The sequence below is a fragment of the Poecile atricapillus genome, chromosome 9 (genome assembly GCF_030490865.1).
Source record: "Poecile atricapillus isolate bPoeAtr1 chromosome 9, bPoeAtr1.hap1, whole genome shotgun sequence".
NCBI classification, from domain to species: Eukaryota; Metazoa; Chordata; class Aves; order Passeriformes; family Paridae; genus Poecile; species Poecile atricapillus.
In genome coordinates this window covers 19,550,934-19,575,325 of record NC_081257.1, presented here as the reverse complement: position 1 = coordinate 19,575,325, position 24,392 = coordinate 19,550,934, and the positions used below count along the sequence as shown (strand labels likewise).

The following is a 24,392-nucleotide window of genomic DNA, read 5'->3' as shown; positions in this document are numbered from 1 at the left end:
GGGAAACACCAGATTTTGGACTCAGAGCTGACCCACTGGGCATTGCAGGAGGTGTCAGTGAGCCCAGAGGGGAGGGCACTGCACTGCTCTGTGGCAGAGGAGCTGGTGGAGAGGCACACAGTGGGCTGGGATGTGGCAGTGGGTTGGGGCAATGCTTCCCTTCCTCACATCTTCACTTGTGGGAGAGTGGAGCATTTCTAGTCCTCATCCATCAGTTTCACCCCAAGCACCTCCCACCACGGGACACTGAGTGATGGCACCTACACTGCTCAGGGAAGACCTGTGGGTTGCAGACAGGCTCCCCAGAATGTGCATCATGGTGTTTTTGGAGATCTGTACAGGCTGTTTAAAAAGCTTCCACAGCAATGCTGGTATAGGCCCAAACTTCTGTCTGTTATTTTCCTGCTTATTCCTCAAATTTCTGAGTGACTCCAAGTGCTGGAACATGATGAAGCTTTGCTCTCCCAACAGACACACCAGGAAACTCTGAGGTCATTTAAACCATTATAACTTTTTCCCTCTTCCCCCCAGCTGCATGCAGGCCCCTTCCTTCCAGAAGGACAGGCAAAGGCTTTTATTTTCCTGAGATGTGCCTGGTTAGGGCAGCTCCTTATTGCAAGACATTCTTGCATGTGATTTCACATTTTGATCAGGCTGTGCACGTTCAGGGGCCAGACATAAGCTGGCTGCTTGTACCAAAGTCAATGAAGCAGTGCTGATCTGAGGCAGCTGAGGAGCTGATCCTAAATGCCTTCAGAAGCAAAGGAAAAAAACCCACCTAAATGCCAATGAAAACCTGAAGTGTAGGGGCTTCAGTATTAAGCTTTGAAATCTCTGACAGGCTTAAGAGTTACAGAAGAGAGGTTTGGATAAAAAAAAAGTCTTTATAAGAAATTATCGGTGATGCTTTAATGGGTGTTTAAGTGCAGCTCAGGTAGGGATTTGGAGGTGAAATCCTTTGAAGATCCAGGCTGGTGCTCTAGGCTTGTGCACCTGGAAAACAGCACTGCTGCCTGTGAGTCGCTGCCAAAAGCAGGATGGAAGCATTTTGGGATGGCTTCATGGCACAGGCTGGTGGAGTCAGTGTGCAAAGGGACAGCAGCGCCTTCTCAGAGAGGGAATTTTGCTCTTTGGCTTTTTTGTTATCTGTGTTATTTTCTTCAGTGCTCTGCCTGAGCCACTGTGGTGTGCCTGTGTCAGGAATAAATGAGCCAGTTTTTATGATCTCTGTACTAATGGTGTACCACAGTCCAATTCCTCGCCTCTCAAGCTGCAGGTTTAAGGCTGTGTGCTGGCCATTTATGTAGAAAAAATGCTTCCCCTTTCTCCCTCATCACTGGGTGCATCAATACAGGTCCTGCCTATAAAATATCTTTTGGAGCTATTCATCTGCCAGTGAAGTTTAATTTCACGTGGTTACTGTGCCAGTAGCTCATGGAAATAATGTGCAGAGGAGTAAATCCCTGGTGTCACTCTGGGATGTTTCCAGGAGCACCCTGAACAAAATGTTTTGTCTTGGGAGGAAGGAAAGAGGAGAAGTGGGGGAAGAGGTTTGCTCCTTCCAAAAGACTTCTCATGGAATTCAGGGTATTAAAGGTGTGAAGCCTCACTGGATGTGAGTGGGGGTGGTTTTGAAGCTTCTGCTGGTGAGTATTTAGGTGGCTGCAGGACCCTGGGCAGGTTGTGCTCGTTCAGGGGTGCAGTGTGTGCAGGCTGCTGAGCCCAGACCATGGCACATCCCCAGGGAGAACAGCTGGGATGCAGGCACAGGGCTCCAAGCCTCTCACTGGCAGACACAGCTCCCAGTTTTGTCTTAATTACGTGCAGCTTACGTGTAATCCTCTCTTCTCTGGCCAGAGAGTTTTTAGGGTTTGGGTTTTGTTGTTTGGTTTGGGATTTTTGGGTTTTTTTGGCTTTCTCTAGACCTTAAAAAAAAAAAAAAAAACAAAGCTTAAAAATAGAAGTCAGTGGCAGATAGGCCAAGTGACTTCTTTGTAACTTGCCCAGTTCTGGGAGGGAGAAATCTGACCTGGATGGAATACAACACTTTGGGGTTTGCTCCTGACCCAGACCCTTCATGATTCTCCATTCCTAAGCTTCCCTTCAGGAGATGTGTTATTCTGACAGCTTTTTTTTTTTTTTTTTGGCTTAAGGGTTTGGTTTTTTTTGAGATTTCCTGTTTACACCCTGTCTAATTACTCTTTTCTTTTTCTTATTTTTTCCCTAACGGGATGACACACATGGATGTCTAAAAATATTGCATGTAACAACCATCTTTGCATAGGGAGGATGTTTCTGTCCAAGAGAAATAGCATAAATATCCTGCATGTGCTTTTTTTCCCCAAATAAACATTCAGGCTCAGGATATTATAGGGAATTGGGCTAAGTAGCCAAGAAGTAGGTTTTTTTCCTCTGCCTTGCTGATTTTCTTTTTAAGGGATGGATGTTTTGGAAAATCTGCTTTGATGATTTTGGGTGGAGAATTTGTCATATTTTTTTTTGGTGACAAAAAAGGGAGGACAAAATGTTGTTTCCTCTCAGCTAATGAAACCTTGATGATGATGCTAATTTTCTATGTAGAGTTACAATCTCACCATATGCTTTAATTTCCACACATGGATATTCTGAGAATTGTTTGTTTCCCTTCATTATCTGCCTTTTTTACTGAAGATTTGGGTGAATCAGATTCTTGCTGACTGCCTGTAAATTAGGAGAGCTGCAGTATTTTGATATAACTGTATTTCTGCAGTGGAAAGTATTTATCTCCTTTCAGTCCTCTCAGTTTTTGAGGTTTTGCTGCTTACTTGTGTACAGAGAATACAAGTGACTTTGGGATGCTGGGTTTTTATTGTTTCCCAGTCTCTCAGCATGGTTTTGCCAAAAATAGGGCTGTGTAATGTCTCTCTCCTAATTTCCTATTGGGAATGAGATGAGACACTGAGATGCTTCATGAATTTTATGCTGCTACTTCTTTTACTGGGTAATAGCTTAAATATTAGCAGGCTTTTCAAAAGTAACTGCTAAGACAACCAATTTGAGGGCATGTTGCAGAGATTGTTCATTTGTGCAGACAATGCCAAATCAATGAGAATAAGCTGAAAACAGATGTGTGTGTGTATAAATATCTCAAGACTGTTCACACTGGCTCTTGACTGAGCCAGACAGCTGTGCTCATCTCGTGATGGATTGGTCCAACACACAGAAAATCAATTATATTGTTCAGATTAGCAGGGCATCCTGAATTAAAGATGAAAGAAAATGTCTCAGCGAGGGCTCCAGGGCTTTGGGTCTTTGAGGAGCCTGGTGCCCTGGGAGTTGGGGCACAGCACAAGTCCCTTCCCACAGCCCGAGGAAACAAACCTGCAAGTGGATTTGCTGATAATGAATCACATCAATGTCATTGGGGGAGTTAAAAAGGAGTCCATTGCTGCTCCGGCTCCAGGAGCTGAGAGTCTCCAGTTGCTGAACTGGAAGCATCTTTCCCTGGCCAAAACCCATTGATGAAGGTGATGGAAGCCTCTTTATGAAGCTCTCCAGCTTCATCCAGCATCCTCATCCAGCAAGAGGATGGGACCAGATTGTCGGTACCTGTGAGAGTGCTGGAGCATTGCTGTGGCACTGCTGGGCCCATACAGGGCTGGTGGAAGGGGATTGGCACTCCAAAGCTTGTGAGGTGAGCTTTTGGTTCCATGTCCTGTACAGAAAAGGCTTGTGAAAGGTGAGTGTTGCCCTGTACGTCAGAGGCCTGTCTGCACAGGGAGGCAGCTGGATGTGAGCAGAGCTGTCTCCTGGAGATGACCTCTCTGGTGGGCGACATTCCTGATGTAGGATGGGCTTGTGTTTCCCTGTGATATTAATTTGGAGTGATTTTCTTCTGATTGTAAGAAGAGGGTGAGCCAAGTGCTCTCTGCCCCATCAGGAATGGGGTGTGGATGCTTGGAGTGAGCTCCTGCACAGCTGCAGGAACCAGGGTGCTGGTGGCTGAAGCTTTGGGTGTGCAGGAGGAGGAGAAGGGCTCGGACTGTCGGGGTTAACACGGCTTTGTTTGGAGATTGGAGCCTACAGATGCAAAGCTGACGGTCCCAGCAGCAGATTGGTGCTCCTTGAGCAGGCTGTGGTGCCAGGCAGTGAGTATCCCTGTGCTTCATCCTGGGTGGAGAAGGTGTCTGAGCAGGAATGCAGCCCTCAGGTGCTCAGTAATGGGCTGGGGGAGGGCAGGGGGGTGCAAGCAGCTCCTCTTGGCGCTACAGCCACAGGCATTTCATGCTCTGGACATTGCTGTCCTGTAGCTTTGTCCCTGAAGTGTGGCTGGGGTGGCACGAGCCCGTGGCCACAGAGCTCTGGGGACTCAGGTGGGAGCTGCCAGGTTTGTCACAGCAGAGGCATTTCCTGGTGCTTTGTCACTGGGCACCGTGGCATCTTCTGCAGCTCCTTGACTGAACTTCCCAGCGCTCTGGGAAGTGGATGTGTGATTTCTGAGACAAGATTCCCGATGTCTCAGGGTGTAAATGTCCATATCTGCATTTTTAAATGAGACTTCTAAGATGTTTCCTTATGTTGTCTCATCAGTAAAATCAGGGATAATTATATCTTGCCTATCTTCAGGGGTGTCATGAGGTTTGTTTACTTTTGAGGTGCTTTGCAGTTACCTTGGATAGCTGAATTGAAGCACGGATGATGCTTGGTATTTCTTTTATGTTTTAATCCTTCCAGATACCTTTCTTTCTTCTCAGCACGAGGCTTTGTGGATGTGTTTGCTATAACAAAAACCTTTTTTACTTAACAACAGACAACCGAGGCAATTAAAACAGTCAGAAGTGATTGATGTGATTTCACTGGGTGAAAACTAAAGCAGCTCACAATTAAATAATGGCAACCCTCGTGCTATCTCAGAGCAACAGATGGGGAATGATTTAAAAACACTATTGGGTTCGACACTTGGCAACGGGGGCAGATTGGTAACAGTGTGTCAGAGCCAGAAATATGCTCCACCTTGAAGAGTGCGCTGATTAGATGATTAATTGATAGTAATGGGCAACTTAGTTATGAGCCTGCCATGGCAGCCCTTCAGCTCTCAGGAACAAATGGACCTGGGAGTGGATTATAATGGATTTAAGGGCTCTGGGTACTGTGTTTGGGCAGCAGATAAATCTCAGGGAGCGTGCTGCAAGCTGGAGTTGCGGTGGTGCAGCTTTGCTTCCAGAACCCGAGGGATGAAGTGCTGGAAGTTGTCCCTTGCAGGGAGTGCAGGGTGTGGGGATGATGCTGTGCAGGGTGCAGCAGCAGGGGATGCAGGGGTGAGATCGCTGCTGGCTCCGGCTGGAGCAGCGTTGAGCTCTGACCTGCTGCGCGCACCATGTGCCGCTCCTCATCTGGCACTTCGTACAAATTCGTGTTTGTAGCAGTAAGACAAAGGGAAAGGAAGGGATTTCTTCACTCCAGACTCGCTCTGCAAGCGCTCCCTGTACCAGTATTGCTGTTTGGTGGGCGATGTGATGCTCAGCAGTGCCAGAAGTTGCCGGTGTTTGGGCACAGATGCTGCAGCCCAGTTTTCCCGGCCGCTACAGGGAATTGTGCCTGGAGATGAACATCTCTGACCTGCTTGTGGAGCTCCTCGGGAGGGCACTCCCTCTCTGCTTCTGGTCCAAATGAGCTGAATTAGCTGCAACAATGAAGCTTTGTTGGTTTGGGTGCTGGGGGCAGAAGGGCTGGCTGTGTCTCCACAGCCCTCACTGTGCAAACGGGGGCAGAGCTGGGAGGTCTCTGCGGTGGTACTGGAATCACGTATAAATTGTGTTTATTTTGAAGTCACTGCAAGGTTTGGGTGTGCAGCATGCACAGGGACAGGAGGTGATGAGAGCTGCTGATGGCACTACAGCTCAGCCCTGTCCTTGTCCCTATTCCTGTGGAGCCAGAGGGATGTGAAAGGAGAAACCATTGCGTGCTGCTGTTTAATCCCTCTGGGAGCCCCTGTCTAAGCAAACCACCCCCTCCTCTGCTCATAGCTCACAATTTACAGTTGGCTGGGAGCTTGTGCTGTCAGGAAAACGAGTTACATTGAGGTTGGGAGGACAAATATGAAAGCCAGGTTTCCTTCACCAGCTCTCACCCGAAGAGTGCTGAAAAGCTGGTCCTCACTGAAGCTGCTGAAAGGCCCAGAATTAGAATAGATATTAAATAATGTAAAAGCTTTCATTGAAATGTATTAGATTTCAAAGGGCAGATATTAAAAGGGTATAATGGGCAGCTATTTCTGAATTACTCACCTCCTAAAGAGAGGAAGAGACTTAGTTTGCAGGAGATAAATGTGACATGAAAGAGGTTTCAGATATAGCATCAGAGGTTGCAAAGCTCACCCCATTCTTAGTCATGCAGTTCAAGCACCTTCCTGATGTGTGCAGCTCCTATGTAAGAATCCCATGGAGGTGATGACTTCCAATAGCTAAATGAAAATGTTACTGTGCTGGTAGAGACTCCATCTCTTCTGGACACAGGTCAGAGGACCAGATCTGGGCTGACCCATCTGCAGGGAGGGTTGGATGGATCTGGGTTTCCTGGGTCCTTGGTCATCTACTCCTCACCAGAGCAAAAGCCTGTGGCTGTGGCACTGGCCAGGCTGGTTCATCCTCACGTTTAATTCTCACAGCATTTATGGGGTTTTTTTTATCTGATCCTGAGTGCTGCTAAGCACCCTTAATTCCATCTTGAAGTTGACAGGAACTGAGAGTGCTGAGGCAGCTCCCCAGATGGAGTCCTTGGAGAAGGACTCTCAGCTCGTGTACGGTGTCAATTCCCTTATCCATCAAAATCAGACACTTGCTTCACACTGCCCTTGTCCCCAAGCCTCACGTGCTCTGGTGCAAGGCAGGAATCCTGCCCTTCCTGACGGGGCTGTGTTGCTGTTTTTGCAGATGACCGAGGGCCGGCACTGCCAGGTGCATCTCCTCGATGACAGGAACTTGGAGCTGCTGGTTCAGGTACAAACCTCACTCTTCTGGGGACAGGCAGCCAGTGCCACATTTCTCTGCTGGTTTTCTTCTGGGGGAGGAAGTGAGAGTTGAAGAAAAGTTATACCTCTTAGTAGAAAACCTCACAGGAGTGGAGTAAGCATGCTTGGACAATATGTGCTTCTCCTGACACCTGGGTTAGCTGAAGGACTTCCCTGTGCATCGTGGGCAAAATATTGCAGTTCTGCACTCAGTTTTTGCTTTCACCAAAATTCATAAAATATATTAAACACACCCCTTGTGGTGGTGGTTTTTTTTGTCATTCACATGGGAAGAAAACTCTGTGGGTTTGAGGATGTTTTATTCCTGTAACAGATCTCAAAGCACAAGATCCTCCACTACACAATATTATCTTAATTGAAAATTCCTTCCTGCTGTAAGTGCAGGAAAGCCTGGGTTGCTGCCTTCTCCCCCAGAAAGAGGAAAGCAGCACTCAATCTGTGCCCTTCAGCTTAATGTCATGAATTAAGCACCAAATTGCCTCTCCATGCTCCACACAGCTCCACTGAGACACCCTGGTATGAATCTGATATGTCACTTCTGTATTCAGTTGTACAACAGGGTTTTAGCATGGCCTTATGTACTCAAATGCCAGTGTTTGCACAGAAAACTTCTATTTTTTATTAAAAGCCTGGACTGAAATGGATAAAATTATTTTTATTCTTTCAATAGCCCAAACTTTTGTCTCGGGAGTTACTGGATCTGGTGGCCTCACACTTCAACCTGAAAGAAAAGGAGTATTTTGGGATAACATTTATCGATGATACGTGAGTATGTTTATTTAGTTTAAACAGCTGTGTCATTATTGCGGTGTAAAACCTTATCTCTGATACCGTGGCAGCTTGGTATGATGGAAAAATGACTTTTTCTTTCAAATAAGAAAGGGTTTCATACCTTGTGCTTGTGCTGGGGAAAGGGGAAGGCACAAAACAGAAAATATTTGGAAAATATCTTCTGGGCACAAACCAGAGAATCCTTGTAAAATATTTTCCTGATGATTTCACATTTCATATTTGTCTCACATGGAGAAAAAACTGATTCAGTGATAATTTCCCATGTGAACACCCTCAGCTTTCCTCCTCTGCACTTTCAGTAACAACAAAAAGGTTTTTGCATTTATTTCCAAAATGAATTGCTCCTACTGCTTTGCACCTGAATCTCAGATGTATTATTGAGCCTTTTAACCCCAAGTTTCCCGGGCAGAGTGAGCTGTGAGTTGAGTCCTGCCCAGAACCACGTTCCTCTGGCTGAGCCTGGGGGTGATGCTGTGCCAGGCTCTGTGGCAGATCTGTTCCATGGCATTAACCCAGGGTCAGCTGGCTTCATTGCAGACTCACCTGCTGCTTAGGCTCATCTCTCAGCAGGGCACTGAAATGCCTCCCCTCATCTGCTGGCTGCAGGGCCAGCATCTCCAGAGGAGTTACCTTCAGCTGAAGCAGAGGTGCTCAGGGCAGTGGGGACATGGAGCTGTGCACTAAAACAGCCCCTAAATCAGCCTCTTGTCTAGTGGGAAGAAAATTAGTTCCTGCTGCTTCCCATTGTCAATTTTTATGCAGTCCTGGATGGAAGCCTTCACCTTCAAATCTGAGGCACATCCCATGTGCAGGACTGGCCTGGGGACACACTGGAGTTCATGGAGCTGATGGGAGCTGCTCCCTCTGGGCTCTGACCCCAGTACTGTGTTATTTTTACCAGCCACTCACATCCTGGGCTGTCCCTAGAATATTTTTGTCCTTTCACTTGCTGGAAAATACTTTCCCCCAGCTCTTCTGTAAATCCCTTGAGGATACTGTTTGTACTTGGCTTATTTTTTTCCCCCAGAAGAGCTGCCATGAAATTCTTCTGGATGTTTTTGGTTGCTGGCACCGAGTCATGGTGAGGTTTAAAGTGCTGCCAGGGGATTATCTAAAAGCTGTTAGCTTCCCCAGAAACTCCAGTGGGATCCCAGGGTGTGTGCACAGAGCTGGGTGCTTGGAGGGAGTGTGTGGCCTCTGGAGGGCACCCATGGCTCAGCCTTGCAGGGTTAAGGGTTAGGTAAAAAAAGGAAATCATTTAAAGAGATGTTTGCCTGCCTTGGAGCTGAGTCGTGAACTTTTTAAAGTAACACTTGGAGTAAACAGGGCTACTAAAAAGAATTGAATTTCTGTATTTTCCATCCCAGTTTTTAACCTTCTCCCCAACCTGTTTCCATAGAGGTCAGAGCGTCTGGCTGCAGCTGGATCACCGTGTCCTGGACCATGACTTGCCCAAGAAACCAGGGCCAGCAACTTTGTACTTTGCTGTTAGGTGAGTAATTGTTTCCACCAAGCAAACATTACCACTCGGGTTGGTTTATCACCAGGGGGTTTTGTTTAAAGGAACTGATTACAGATTTGATAAAGGAAATAAATGTCAAACCAACATGTTATTTTTAGAAGGAGATTAAGCCCTGGCTAAGTGCTGCTCTCTTTTGTATTTAACTATGAAATAAAGTAGGTTGGAACTTGCTACTTTTTAAACTGTTACTAGGACATTGTTCCTAAGGTGGGTTTGGGGGTTTTGTTTTATTTATTTATTTTTTAACCTCATATTTTAAATATCTTCTTTGCCTGACTTGTCTTTGAGTGTGCTAAATTGCAATACAGTTTATTCAAACAACTTTACTTACTTCTTTTCTTCTGTTTACTTAAGGGTTGTCTGTACTTTAAAGGGATTGCTGATGGTTGTTTTGCTCACAGCTTAACCAGTCCCCAGGAAAGAATAAAATCCCTGGCAAAATTATTATTTTGGCCAATGTAATTGCATTACTTTAGGGCTGGCAAAACTCTGCTGGTTAAGGGCCTGAAAAAAACTCTCTCCTACGAAACAGAGCTGTGCTGGCAGAAGAGATCAAGCATCATATTCTTAATATTGTTGGAGTTTTTGTTTCCCTTGCAGTCTATGAGGGAACGTGAGAGCAGACTGACCTCATTTGCTTTTCAGATCTGGGTAAATTTATGCCTTGTGTGCTTAATTATTTGAAGCACTTCCAAGGCAGAGCCTCTTGTGTAGCTCTGCTGGGTTGGCAGCGGCGCCTCCCCACGTCCCATCCCAGGGGAATGGGACAAACAAGTGGCACTTTGTTCTGGCTGAATACATGCTGATGTCTGATGGTGTCCAGAGCTCCTCTTCCACACTTAGCAGAAAGAAAAAGCTCCATTTATAAAGGGATGATGGGCTTTTCACTGTATATTTACAATGTTTGATCAGGACCTGTGAGGCCAGAGCCTATGGCTGCCCAAGAAAGCTGTGAAGGTAATCCTGTAATTTGAGCGTTCTTTTGGTTGGAATTTATGCTGTTTGCTCTTGGTGTTCATTTTGGCCCTCTCTGTTGCAAGATGCTCCTCAGCAGGACAGGGTGTGCAGAGACTTGGGCAAGAGTTAATGTGTGAGGAGTGGGCTTGGAAAGATCAACTTTTAGAAGGGAATTTTAAGCCTGACTACTCTGGGGTCATGAGATCCAAAACAGGTAACCAAGGAGGTGGGCAGTGAGATGCAGAGAAGGAGGAGGAAGATACAGAAATAATTAGCACTACAGAAACTGCCTGATGCACAGAAAATAGATATTCCATCAGAAAAACCACTTCAGAACTTGCAGTTTCCAGTTGCATTACCAGAAATGGAGGAATCTCCAGGTTCCTGGTTTTTTTCATCGCTTCTCATCCCTGAGCTTTTGCTGTTCAATAAGGAAACATGTGACAATCCTTTGAGATTTTAATTATTGCCAGGGTGGCATAAACTCCATCCAGTCTCAGAGGTTTTTGGATGGAACACTCAGCTGAAGGGCTCGATGATGCAGATTGAGGACTTTCAGAAGCATCATTTCAGCTTCAAGAATGCTGATAGCATCAGAAGTAGAAGCAGAATGTGCATTTTATGGTGTTCCCAAATGTGCCTGCCATGCCCTGAACATCCTTATCTCTGTGGTCCAGTGTTCCCCATCTGCATGGGGTGATAAGAAGGTACAGTTTGTACACAGAGGAAATGGAGCACAGGGACACAGCTGGGATTAGGGGCAGTGCCCCCCTGTGCCCTCACCCTAAATCCATAGATCCTGCAGCTTCCTGCTGTGTACCAGCAGTGACTGAGAGCTGCCTCTCTTCAGAGCCACAGCTGCCCTGCTTTTGAGGGTAAGTCAGCCACACCTGACCCTGGCTGAAAGAAACTGGAAGTGCAAATGAGGTCATTAGCTGAGGAAAATCATATTTTGGTGCAGTGAAGCAGGCTGAGGAAGGTCCACTCTGTGAAGGGCTGGTCTGGCAGCAGGCTGGGAAGGGATCAAGAGTGTGGGTCCTGCCCTCTGCTCTGCATTTCTGAAGAGAAACACTCAAGGGTATTTAAAGTAAAGTTAAGCAAAGCTGTTGGAAAAAAAATATATTGGAGATCAAGAGAGGGTGGAAATACACCTGTGGCTTGTAGAGTTTATGGGGAAAGGTGAGTCATGGAAATGTATAATAGCTTTTCAAATGTCTGGGGCAGGCTGCTGGGCTGCCCCTTGGACAGGCTGCATGCTTGTGAAATGTGTAAATTACCTGCAGAGGCATTCTGGAGAGTGCTTTAAAATTAATTTGATGGAACACGCTGTAGGAATGTGAAATATTAAAGCAATTACTATTTAATGTATCACTTTTCTGAAGTCACAGCATAAACACTGCAAACATTCCTGACACGTGTGGCAGGTCCCAGCTTTACTGCTCCCTTCTCTGTGCTGCTGCTGGGGACTCGCTCAAATGTCTTGCAAATCACCCATGCCAAGGTGATCATCAGTGCAATCACCAGGGGATGGAGCTTGAGGAGCCTCAAGCGCAGCTTGGGGCTGTGGGAGAGTTTGGTCTGGTTCTGATTGCCCTGTGTGGGTCATCCAGCCCTCCTGCTGTCAAGGACAAGGCATTGGGAAGCCCTGGGTGATCTGCACTGCTGAGGCAGTGGTGGTCCAGGTCTTTGCTTGGCTGTAAAAATGTTGTGTTTTCTGCCTGGCATTTAGTGGGAGCATCTGGACCTGGAGCAGAGGGTATGGCTCTTATTAACATTTCTGCTCTCCTGGAAGGAAGGTGGTCCTGCAGGGCTGCCAGCAGCCCCAGTCCTCCAGCAGAGTGTTGGACTGGCTTCCCCACCTGCAGCACGTTCAGAGTTGCCTTTTCCACTGCTGTGACTTCACCTGCGGAGCAGGGATGGGCTTTGCTCCTGTAGCATTCCACAGGGTTTTCATCTCATTTGAAAAGTCATCACATATCCAGGATCTCTTGAGCCAGGAGTCCCTGTTCCCTGTGTGCTGTCAGGCTGTGATTTCTACTTGTTCCCTCCTAAAAGGCAGGAAATTAAATGCAGTAGCTCATAGTTCCTCTGTGCTATTTTATTGCTAGAGAACAAAACCCTGAGGAAATAAAATGACTTGGGAGGAAGATGAAACCTATTCAAGAGAGTAACTCATGTTTTTGGTTCTCTTTTTAATTTTCAGGTTCTACATTGAAAGCATTTCCTTTCTCAAGGACAGAACTACAGTAGAGCTGTTTTTTCTGAATGCCAAGTCCTGTGTACACCAGGTAAGATTTGGAGCTTCTTGTGCATCTCTCTTCTATTGCTCCTCTGCCACATACTCAGTCCTGAGAACTTGGTAGGGGCTGTGTCTGATTTCTAGAGCTAATTGAAGTATTAAGGTCTCAGCTTGCTGACTCTCTCCTTGCCTTGAATGCTGATGCTTCATGTAAATGGATGAGGCTGATGGTGGTTTCCTAGTCCTGCTTTCACAGCCCTGCTGTGTTCTCAGTGCTCTACAATGAGTCTTAAATACTCCAAAGCTTTTAAGATACTTGAAATCAGGGTTGTAACTTCCCAGGTAGGCTCTGCTCAGTGGCACATCCTCCTACGCTGCAGAGCAAACACTCAAGGCAAACCTCTCTTCACTGACCTTGAATCAAACTTGTCTTAAGAAGAAAAGGCCTGTGAGGAAGGTCCTGTGTTGTGGATTTGTTCCCTAATTCCTATATTTCCTGCCTCAATTCAGTGAGATGTTAAAGTAACAGTAAATAGTAATAGCAAATCCAATAAAGTAGCAATTACAACCAGTTGTTGGAATACTTTCTGTATTTACTTTCTGGTTGAAAAGCTTCCACTGTTTTCTTAAAATATTCAGATTGGTAAAACACATGCTTTTAAAAGTCACATCAGGATGTGGTAATCAAAATCTTAAAGAATAAGGTTGATTTGCTGCAGATACATCTTGGTCTGGAATAAGAGTGGTGTGACAGCAAATTTTACCATGCCCCTACATGTAGCTGCAGTTCAGTGAACTTTACTCTGATGCTTCTGGGATTTTCCAGTTAATGTCAAACTCTGGTGCCTTTTGTTTTCACTCATGGTTCCATCAGTCTGAGAGGGTCACTTGGTTCTTACAACCTCTCCTTGGGAAACAATCCTTTATCACTGACTGGTGGTGGAGCTCTGTGTAGCCAGCCAAAGATTTTACCTTCAATATGCTTCGGATTTTTGAGATTTCTTATTCAGTATCCAGTGTTCCTTATTTTTTTAAAGAATATAGAAACCTGAAAGTGGTTAATGGGAGAGCTGTGACTGTGCTTTGTACAGGAATTGCTTTCTGGAAGAGTAAAGGAAATTAGTACATTTTTACAACACACTGAAGTCTGAAAGATGCTTGAAGAACTTGAGGCCTCACTGGTTTATGGGTATTAAAAAGCAAATCTCCATTTGACATATTATCCACTTAAAATGAAGGGTCCTGGCAGCTTGTAGCCATCCTTAAATTGCTCCTTAACTGGAACAGTTTAACAAGACAGGTAGCACAAATAATTTTGGAATTGGAAAATGGATCTGGTTTTGTGATGGAATGTGGAAAATGCCATTGCTATTGAAACAAACCCTGGTCAATATGAAAACGTTTGGGTGCCAGTATGTGTGTTTATGTGTATGAATAAAGCATGTCAGAAAGCAAAGGAGAAGAGAAACATAAAAGAAGAAGATTGAAGGCAGGCTGGCTTTTTTTCCTCTATGGCTTGCAAGGTGTGTGCTTTAATTGTAGCAACCCAAAGAGTGGCATCCCTGTTCCTGCAAGCAAAACTGCCAGAAGCAGGGGGTTTCTGTTGTGTCCAGTTTCTGTGGGCAGCAGAAGGATGAGGATGAGCAGCATCACTTCCTCCTGAGAGAAGGTTCTCTGGGCAGCACCAGGTGATTCAGCACACAGGGAAAGCTGGGGAGCCCTGGCTCTGCCTGCAGCCTTCTCTGTGCTGGCAGTTTCACAGCCCAAGCCTGTGGCTCCTTCAGCAGGAGCCAGTTCATCTACTCTCAAGTAGCTTTTAACCTTCCAATTAGCTCTTGTAAAAATATTTTGTTCTACGTGACAAACTTCAGGTCAGTCTCTAGGTTTCAAGTGCTCATGAAGGGCATGTGGGCCCAACTGTAAGGCCCTGGATGTGGACAGGAGGATGCACAAAGGCTCCTGAGATGTGGTCCCATGGCCTGACCTCTCCTGTGGTGCTGCTGGCTCCTTTGTGGGCAGGGAAGAGCCATGGGATGAGTGAATAGGAGCAGATCCCCAGCCCCATGAGGCAAGCGGCTGAGGCTCACTGATGACAGCCAGGAATGTTCCCTGGCATTTCTCAGTCACTCATCCAGCTCCAGGAGATTAGACCTGCCTCAGTTTGGCTTTTTGGTTTCGCTTTTTTCCCCCTTTCCTTTCCTTTCCTTGCTGCATTCTTGGAGTGAGGAAACCCCAGTGTGTCAAAAAGCAGCAACCCACACCCAGCCCATGTGCTCAGGAGAGCTCCTCAGTGCACAGGCAGTGCCAAAGGATGCCCTGCCAGGGCAATATCCTAACCTGGATCTCTGCATGAAGCCTCTGCTCTCTGTGGGCCAGGAACGTGGTTCAGGATAGATGCTGCAATACCTGGGGTGTGCTAAGACCTGCGTGGATAAGATTGTTTAAAAGTCAGCCGTGTTTTTTTGCTTTCACAAAGGTGTTTCCAATGTTTTCACTGTAGCTTTTCTCCATGGGGAAAACCCAAATCCAGGGTGGTGCAAATGCCTGATGCTTGAGTGCTCTTGTGACATTCTGGAGCACTGGCATGTGTTGACAGCACAGCAGTGTGTGGGTACCTGTGCTCCCATGGCTTCTGTCTCTCTAGAGGACAGTGATGTTTTTCTGGGCAGGGGAGGAGAGGGTGATGCTGCCCTGCATGTGCCAGGGGCATGCCAGTGGCACATGGGACACACCAGGAGAGCCAGACAAAGGCTTGGGTGAGCACAGCCAGCACAATGGCACAGCTCTGCACCAGCCCTTCCTGTGAGGGGATTTATCCTCGGCTTACAAGGTTCAGAGACTGCATCAGAAATGTATTTACAGTGCTCTTTGAGATGTCTCTGTGTGAAATCCTGGAAGTGGCTGTATCAAATCAGAGAGAATGGAATCCCCCTAAGGAAGTCCAGCACCTCTGGGGTCAGGCTGGAGCTGCTGGGCAATGTGTGCTGCCCAACTTGTACCAGATAAATAAAAATTTAGGGTAAATACTACAGCATATTACTATATTCTTAGTTACATAATGTATTACAAAATATGATTACGAGTAATAAATAATGAAATCAAAACCTGCATGACAGCTCTGAAAAGGGTGAAGGCTTGCTTGGTCTTCTGCAGTGCACAGCCATGATTCTCTTCCTCACCTTTCAACCCCACATTCCTTCTTGCAAATCTCTGCTCCTTTCTGCAAATCAGGTACTGCTTTACCCTGCCAGGACTTGGAGGAATCTGGGGCTTGTGCATTTTGCAATCTCTGTAGACATTTTGGCAAGGAAGGGACAAGATAGACAATAAAATCTTATCTGCCAAAAAATAATTTCTTTCAACTCCCCACCCACTCCCCCACCTCTGTGCTCCTCTGTACAGTCAAAGCTCCTTTGTGCCTCTGGGACCTTTGCTGGCACGTGCCAGGTTTGTGCATCCTCTGTGACCTGTGCTGTTCCCTGTGCATTCTCCTCTGCCTGTGAGCAGCTGGGGAGCTGGGGGACACCTCTTTGCCTGAGGCACAAGAGGGCTGAGACCTCATTTTTACTTTTGTGAAGCCTCCTTTGCATGTGAACAGCACACAACATTTGCTGTTGCACTTACAGAGCGCCCGGTGCCCCCTCACTGCACAAACCTTGGCATCCAGCTGAGACAGCAAATGCTGCCAGAGCTCTCACCCTGCCCTCCTTTCATGTCAAGATTCCCATTTTCCCCCTGGTCTGGTGCTGCAGTCCCCAGGCCCTCTCAGTCCTGTGTGGTCCCAGCAGCTGCCTGGCTCCTGCTCTCCAGCATCCACACTCTTGGAGCTTGGAGAAGTCACATGCATTGGCAGGAACAGCTTGGACCACCGAGCAGGAGGTGGGAGCTGGTGATAATTGTATATCCAGGTCTGTGGAAGTGCATTCCAGTGACTTGGTTAAAAACTCATTTATCCACATGTATTCTGGGAGAATGCAAAGGCTGGAAGTGCTTTGTGTACGCCTGGGCTCTCATTTTCTTACGTGCCTCTTTTTTCCAAGGCTTTGAGTATCTCTGCCTGAAAACCTTCAGTGGTGACAACTTCAGTTTAAAAGCCTTCTCTCCCATCACTGACTTCAAGAAGCTGGGTTAAGGTTTATAGCTGTCTGAAACCTACTGTAGAGCTGGAATTTGGGAGAGTGGAAGTGCTTGTTCCCAGGTGAAATGGGCATCTCAGCATGGCTGTGTTTGCACAGGGAGCTCTGTAACGTGTTCAGTGTGTTATTGCACAGCCCATGACCATAGCTGGGATGCTTTTAGGGAGGTGGGTCAGAACTTGGTCACGCACATGCTGATGATAAATTTGAGAAGATAAATTAGTCTTTTCTTCTTTTGAAACAGCCAAGTTTGGAAAAATAACACCCTACTTGGCTAGCAAAGCACTGTCAAGTTTATTATGCGTTAGGGCTAACCTCCATATAGCTCTGCAGCCATACAGTTGAGTCTTTGCCAGGTCTTAAAATATGTTCTGTAAACGAAGATCTTGGTCAAGTTGGCTGTCTTCCCCTCTTCCTCTGTATCTCAGAGTGTTGGGGGGTTTATTTAAGTTCCCATTTGCTTCAAGGACTTGTAAGAATTGCTTTAAAAAAAGAACAAAAGAAAAAAAAAAAGGAAAAGTTAAAGGAAATGTAAGTTTTCAGAGGAGTCTGTAACTGTGATAGCTCCATGAACAGCAATGCTTGTGAGCACTTGGCAGCCTGAAGACCAGTGCTTACCAAGAAGAGCTGTTGAAACAGACCCCTGGTGTGAGCATAAAGTCTGGCTGGTTCCCAGCTCATGGGGAGCAAAGTGGTCATATATCAGAGAGCTCTCGAAAGTTTTATAATGGATATTTCCTAATTCCCCCCCCCCACCTCAAGGGAGCGGGGAATGTTCCCATGTAGCCTTGTAACACGGTGTAGCCTAGGCTATTAAATACCCTCTGTCCAGTGCCTGAATTGGCTGTTCTGCTCCCAAAGACAGCTCATGTAAAGCCCAGGTTGAGGTTCAGCAGGCCTTCTGCTCCTCCAGGGCTGTTCTGTCCTGTGGATTCTGCCATGGCAGCCACCTCCATGGCCCAGCCTTCATAGCAGCACGCCAGCAGATGAGGAGGATGGAGCGAGGTTGTGCCTGTGAGCAAAACGTGACAGGAGGGGGAGGCAGGACCCCACACTGATGTAGGTGGGCAGATCTCCATGGGGCCCCCCCCATTCATTACCCCCAGAGACCCCACATGGGGATGTGCTGGTGGCTTTGGGGAGGGGCTTGGCCATAGGGTGGGGACAGCCCTGAGTGTCCTCTGAGAGCACTGAGGTCAATCCAAGTGGTGCTGTAAAGGGTGATGGTGCCCCAGGGACCTGTGAGGCTCTTGGGGAGGTGCAGGCTGTGTCCCAGCTGGGCTGGCCCATTGCATATGAAGATTCAGTTGGTTTGCAGCCAGAGTTTTGTACCTCACATCTCTGGATGTAGTCACCTCCTCCTGGGACTAACGACTGGGTTAGTTGCCATGAAGAGTCCTGCACCTTTGATGTCCTGGCCACAGAGCAAAGATGCTGTGACAGCTCAGCCTGTTGTGTTGTTGTGTGTTGGATATCTCGCTGTGATGGTGGCATAGGAAAGCAAAAGGCTGTGATTATGTGTTAAGGCTAATGACACTTGCTCTGTACCCTGGCTTGCAAACCAGGGAAGTCTTTATGCCTCTCCCCCATTCTCTGCTTTTACTCTTGTATTAATGAGAATGTTTAGCAGCACTAAACAGGTTCCTGTTGCACTGTGCAGGCGAATCTCAGAGTAGCTGCTCCTGTCCCTGGAGTTCCTTCTAAGTGTTGGCTGAGGCACAAAAGGCAAAGGGAAATGGATGAGAGGGGCTGGCAGAGACAGCGAAATAAAGGGTGTTACAGGGAAACCTGAAGCTGCTCCTTACCAAGAGACACTAACAGCTTTTATTTTTGAGCTGGGTTGGCTTGAGCCGCTGAGGTGAGAGGTGGCAGGTCTGGCCAGGGAAGAAGAGCTGTGTTTGGTCTCAGTGCTCCCTTGTGCTCGGTATGAGGGGCTGTGGGGTTCCATGCATGAAATGGGAGACATCATGGACCATCTAAATGCTGTGAGGCAGCTGTGAGACCCTCTGAGGCACCCAGGCTGCAGGGCCCAGTGAGGGAAATGCAGCACAAGGGGAAATCTCTCCTTTGAGGAAGGTCAGGAGGAGCAGGCTTGCATTTGCTCCTATCACAGCTCGTGTTCTGCTGCTTTTGTGCTTTGCTTTACCTCCCTGAGGTGTTGGAGGCAGACTCTTGCTTTGCTGTGCTTTTTCCAAGCTGGGAGTTTCCGTCCTTGGGAATTGAGTCGCAGTTAAGATGCTCAGCAAAGCCTGGTGCATCTGCTGCAGAAGGGAGTAGGATGGTGCCTCCAGTGCATGGCAGGGCACTGTGAACAGCAGGTGACAGCACCAGGACTCAGAAGTAGGTGTGAATGCTGGTAATTGGGACAGGCAGTTTAAAGCTGGAGGTTATCCATGTGCTGCCAGCGTTTGTCTCTGTGCAGTAATTAATTACCCAGCACAGCCACTCCGACAGGACCGGTGACAGGATCTGCCTGACCTAGTTCCTCCTGCACAGCTTGTGTGGTGTAACAGGTTGTGGCCAACACCCACTGCCCTCCCCAGCCTGTCAAAAAAAAAGCCTTAAACACTGAAAAGCTTCTAAGCTTTCTGCAGTGCTGGGGCCTGCCAGCCCATCTCCCTGGCTGCCAGGACAGCAGCAGGGATACTGCATCCCTGCTGGGAAGTCACCTCCGTGCTGGATAAGGGCACAGGCACTGATTTGTTCACTGGTCCACACCCAGCTCATTGCCTGCCTCTGTTTGTCTGGGTCCTTTCTTTCCCTCTGACTAATTGCACCCTTCTTGCAGCTTTTTTTAAAATCACCTTTTGGTAATCACTGGTAATTATATTCAATCTTGTGGCTGTCTCGAGGCTGTTCAATCATAGGGTGTGCATTTTTTGGGGGTGTCTTTGGCTAATACAGATTTTTCAGGAATTAGTTTGAGGCAACAAGTGTGTTAGTATCTCCGTTCTGAAATCTTCAGGTGAAATGATTTTGTTGTCAGCCTTTAACCTCTGGAGGTTTCATGTGGTTTGAACAAACCATGTCCACTTTCACTTCTTGCTCTGGCTCTAAAGAGTTAAACATGACAGTTCCTGTGTGTGCTTATTTTTTTAAATCTGCTTTAATCTGAGTTTACGGCCTAAAGATTTGCTTAACACAGTTAATGCTCATCTGACTATCATCACTCTTGATCTGAGTTTTCATCAGGATTTCAGACTTGTATCTCTGGCAGTAAATTCTAGCGTTGTTGCTGTGTCTAATGAGGGTTCACTGCTCTATCCATGACTGAGTGTATGATTTTTATCACGGTCTAAGTCCACGTCTGTGCAGCAAGACTTGAGCTCCTGTCTGAACTGGGGGCTAAATTTTGCCCATGGGCCCAAGGTTGAGTTGGTCTTTCCCAGATGCTGGGATAGTGATACTCCTGCTCTGCAGTAATTGCCAACCAGTTTGGACACCTGCTGCAGCCTTTTATTACTCTGATGTTTATCAGGATGACAAAAGCCACCACCTGAATCCGCTGGACCAAGTACAGTTTAGATAAGCCAGTGGTCTTTTGGCTGAATCTATCTCGTTGATTAAAATGGACAGCCCCCATTAGTGCAAACTCTAATTGAAAAATATCAGTTTCATCCCCCTCCCTCCAGCTGCAGTCACCAGTTTCTTTAAACTCATTTACATCTCAAATGTAGAAGACTCAGATTCCATTATCTGAATGACATACATCTACTTAACCTTGTTCCCACTTGGGATAAATCTAGGAAAACCTTCTACCTTCATCTTCAACACGTGGCCGTGGGAGAACTGGCTGCCCTGGCTCTCAAGGTCCCTCACTTGCTCACTGAAGTCTCTGCTTGAATTACCCTGGTGATGGCAGGCAATGCAAATTAATCTTCTTACAGTCATTTTCCTCATCTATTTTTGAAATCTGACCTTGCTGATAAAGCAATACTAAAACAGAAACCCCCATCTGCCAACCTCCAGGCTGAAGGATGATTATAAAATCAAAATATTGCCTGAGTGGGTAGAGTCACAGTCCTGCACTCCAGAATGACACATATCACTGTCTGGATTTGTGTCAAGCCAAGGGCTGTCCAAACTCCATGACAGCCCAGGGCAGAGCTGGATTACATTGCAGCAATGGCCAATTGGGGAGCCAGATGGCAAATAATGTTATATTATGATGAAAAATACTTCCAGGCTCAGAGGGAATTGTCCAAGACACTGTCACTTGGAGAGCATTAGTCTGTCAAATGCAGGCTGAGCTGGGCTTTGGCATCCTTTGCTTCAAATCCTTGCTCTACTACTTAGCTACTGCAGGACTCCAGGGCAGTCCCTTCACTTCCTGCACCTTTTTTTTCCTGTGATTTTTAGTTCCCTTGAAGGATGGGTTGTTCTTCAGGTTGGTTGTTATTTTGTTTTTTTTTCTCCTGAGCCTGGCTTAGAGTGGCCCCAGTCTCCTGCCACGGTTACTGTGCAGTGACACAGGATAATAACTAGGGCTGGTCCATCCTGTTCTCAGGCTTGCAGCAGCTGGAGAGATATGATGGCAGCCCCTCTCCTGGGGTGACCTGTGTGTCCCCTTTGCTTGCTCAAGACACCTGCAACATCTTCAAGAGATCAATTTAGGGAGGACCCTCTTACCTGTTCGCTTCTTTACAGTGTCTAAGCAGATGTGTTTGAAACTGAGGGCACTGGCACAGCAAATCCCTCATTCTGAAAGTGAAGACTGAAACTTCCTCATCTGGAGAAGCCAGTCCCCCTTCATGGTCTCTTTGGTCTCCTAAAACCTTAAATGAAGTGGTTTGTGGGATCACTGTTAGCATTTGTGCCATAGCAGCCCATAAAGTGACCAGAGTTTCTTAAGGCCAGTGTCTAGGAAAAAGCAAACACAGAAGAGCAGCCTCGTAATTACTATTGCTAATTAGTTAATGGCCGTGAGGTGCTTTGAAGATGAAAAGTGAGGACGTGCTTGGTTATTAAGTCCCAAACACCCCTGTAAGGGCAGCAGCAGCTCTTGCTGTGGGTCAGCAGAGACTCTGCTGCAGCAGCTCATTGAGTGCTGCCGAGCTTGTCTGGGAGCCAGCAATAAATCGAGAGGGCTTTGGAGAGTTAAATCTCCTTGAGTTTCTTGTAGGCTTAAAAGGCGATGAGCCGAATGTGGCTGATTCTGCCTTAGGGCAGGGCAATGGTCTTGATGAGCTTTTAAGATCCCTTTTGTACCTGTTTTCCCCGATTTTGTGATGCAGGGACAGCTTTGCTGAGCCAGGTCTCCCCTTTCCTGCTGAGCTGAGGTTCCCAGTGATGGCATTTTCTCATATCTGAGTTCTCTGCCTGCTGGTGAAGGACACCATGGCGCTGGGGTGACCTGATCTCCCGTAATCCTCTCACCACCAAAGCTGGCATCAGAGGTTGCTGGGGCAGATGCAATTTAAGCTTTCAAAAAACCAGCTCAGATGTGCATGACAAAGACTAACCTGATACAGACCTGGAAGTAACAAAGTGACTTGAAATTGCACCTACGTGAAGAGCTTCTGGGCTGCAATCTTGCCTCTTTTCTTAAGCATCAACATGAAAGAGATCTGAAGGATGCACTTCAAGCTATTTTTTTTCTCTTAACTTGTGATGCGCCCCTTCTCTTCTTCTAATAAAATACGTCTGGGAATGCTTTGCAGGCTACTCCTGTGTAGCTGGTGCCACACCTGTTGGGAAGGGGAAATTCCTCTTGGTCTGCCTGTCAGAGAAGCCTGGGGGAGCACTGCTGCTGGATGTTTTATTGACAAAGCTGGCAAAAAAACTTCCTTTCCATGAAAATTGAATTATTTGTTTGTTCACTTTTGAATTTAGTCTCTGTGGCCCAGACCTGCAGCTGTGGTAAATTAGCTCAGCCCCAGATGTGCCCTAATATATTTTGAGATGTCATTTCCCTGTATCTGTATGTAATTCTGTGGATCTTCCTGCTGCTTTGGTTTTGGCATTATTTCAGCTTTCGGTCTGCTTTGTTTCCTCATTCAGCCAACAGATCCTGGGGAGTAAGGATGTGTTGGGACCTCAGTGACATGAGGCAGGCATCATATCCACTATTTCCATTTGCAGAAGGTCAATAAGAAAAATCTGTGTTCACTTCTGCTTCATAAGCTCAGTTTTGCTTTACCCACTGTTGGCAGGATGCAGGAGGAGTGCAACTATCAGTGCATCTCCTTCACTCTTCCAGTGTCACTGCTGGTCCCAGAGATAGAACCAAGGCCAGGGATTTTCCTGGTAAGAAGCTAACCTGGAAAGTTTGTACTAAACTCACAAGCAGAAGGGTAAAAAAAAAAAGGATCCTCATGTAGTTTTGATGCTTTAGCACCTGTGGAGTTTCTGAGTACGTAGTGCTGTTAGTACAGGGCTGGTTTTGGAGTGGGCTGAAGGCACAGGAGATTTCCAGCATGGGGTCCATGCAGTTTTTGTGAACATTGCTCTAGAACTCCAGTGGAGTTGGAAGAAATGAAGGCTGAAGGATGCAACTGAGCAGGACAAAGGACTCAGTTATGCTGTCCTTGTGATTAATCAGTAAGACTGGTTTAGCACCAGGGGGCTGGGTACCACAATCACAACAAACAAGGAATAGTCCTAAAACTTTAAGCAGTAAAACTCTTCACCAAGAGATGGATGTAGCTCCTCGGTTTTCTCTTGTCTGGGATGGGGCTGTCCCTGTGGATAGACGCACCCAAGCTCAGCTTCAAACGAGCTGGGAAATACCTTTTCTTGTAGGAGGTTTAGATCTTGTCAAATACTGATACTTGTCGAACTGTTATGTGCTCCTGGGTGCCACCCAACCATGGATCTGCCGAGCCCCATCTGGCAAGTGTTGAATGCCAGGCTGGGCAGGGCGTGGAGTGACCTGGTCTGGTGAAGGTGTCCCTGCCCAGGGCAGGGGGCTTGGAACGGGATGGTTGTTAAGGTCCCAAACCCAACCAGTCTATGATTCCAACCCAAACCAGTCTGATTCTGTGACCTGTGAACCTCGCCCTGAGGAGAGGCTGTGCTTCGAGCTATTGAAATCCCTTGGCTGCGGCACGGCAAAGTCCGGCAGCGTGCGGGGCTCGGACACGGAGCGGCATCCCGTGAAACGCAGTAATAGCAAGATCTACAAAGAAATCAGGCGGAGGGCAGGGCTGGGGGTGGGAGGCCGGGCTGTGTGGCGGTGGCAGCGGGGGGACACGGGGCGGGGAGCGCTGCTGTGGCAGCGAGAGGAGCCGCTCCGGCAGCGAGAGCCGCTCCGGCAGCGAGAGCCGGCGCCGCCCCTCCCGCTGCCCCCTCCCCGCCGGCCCGGGCGCGCTCGGCTCACGCTCCGCTCTCTCCGCCACAGGGGCAGATCGAGGTGGACAGCGAGACCGTCTTCAAGTTGGCCGCCCTGGTGCTCCAGGTGAGTGTCTCCCCCCGGCTCGGTTTGGCTCAGCGCATTCCCATTCCCGGCGTTTTCCCCCCGCTCCGCAGGGACGAGCCCCGCAGCGTTGTTTGTGGGATCCGCGGCTGGGGAGCGGAGGGGAAGCTGGAACACATAGGAGTTGTTTCTTTTTTTCTCATAGGCGAGTAAGAAATATTTATTTGAGGAGTTCTAAGTTGAAAGAGTGAAAGCTAATCAAGGGAAGTCATTTATTCCGGGCAGGTTTCCATTCAATTTATCACTTAGCCTAATTTAAATACATTCCAGAGATCTGGGAAGAAAAGTGTAAATATTGTAGCTCAATCAGCTACATTATGCCT

The 24,392-nt window shown here is 47.3% G+C and overlaps 1 protein-coding gene across 4 annotated transcripts in view; it reads left to right on the top strand.

Moving 5' to 3' along the window:
- FRMD4B (FERM domain containing 4B) overlaps window positions 1-24,392 on the top strand; it is a 123,968-nt gene that overhangs the window by 58,444 nt on the left and 41,132 nt on the right. For all 4 annotated transcript variants that reach the window (XM_058845226.1, XM_058845227.1, XM_058845224.1 and 1 more), the window contains exons 2-6: window positions 6,912-6,977; window positions 7,680-7,774; window positions 9,201-9,293; window positions 12,484-12,568; window positions 23,995-24,051. In XM_058845226.1, coding sequence (XP_058701209.1) covers window positions 6,912-6,977; window positions 7,680-7,774; window positions 9,201-9,293; window positions 12,484-12,568; window positions 23,995-24,051 — 396 coding nt within the window. The remainder of the gene's footprint in view (window positions 1-6,911; window positions 6,978-7,679; window positions 7,775-9,200; window positions 9,294-12,483; window positions 12,569-23,994; window positions 24,052-24,392) is intronic.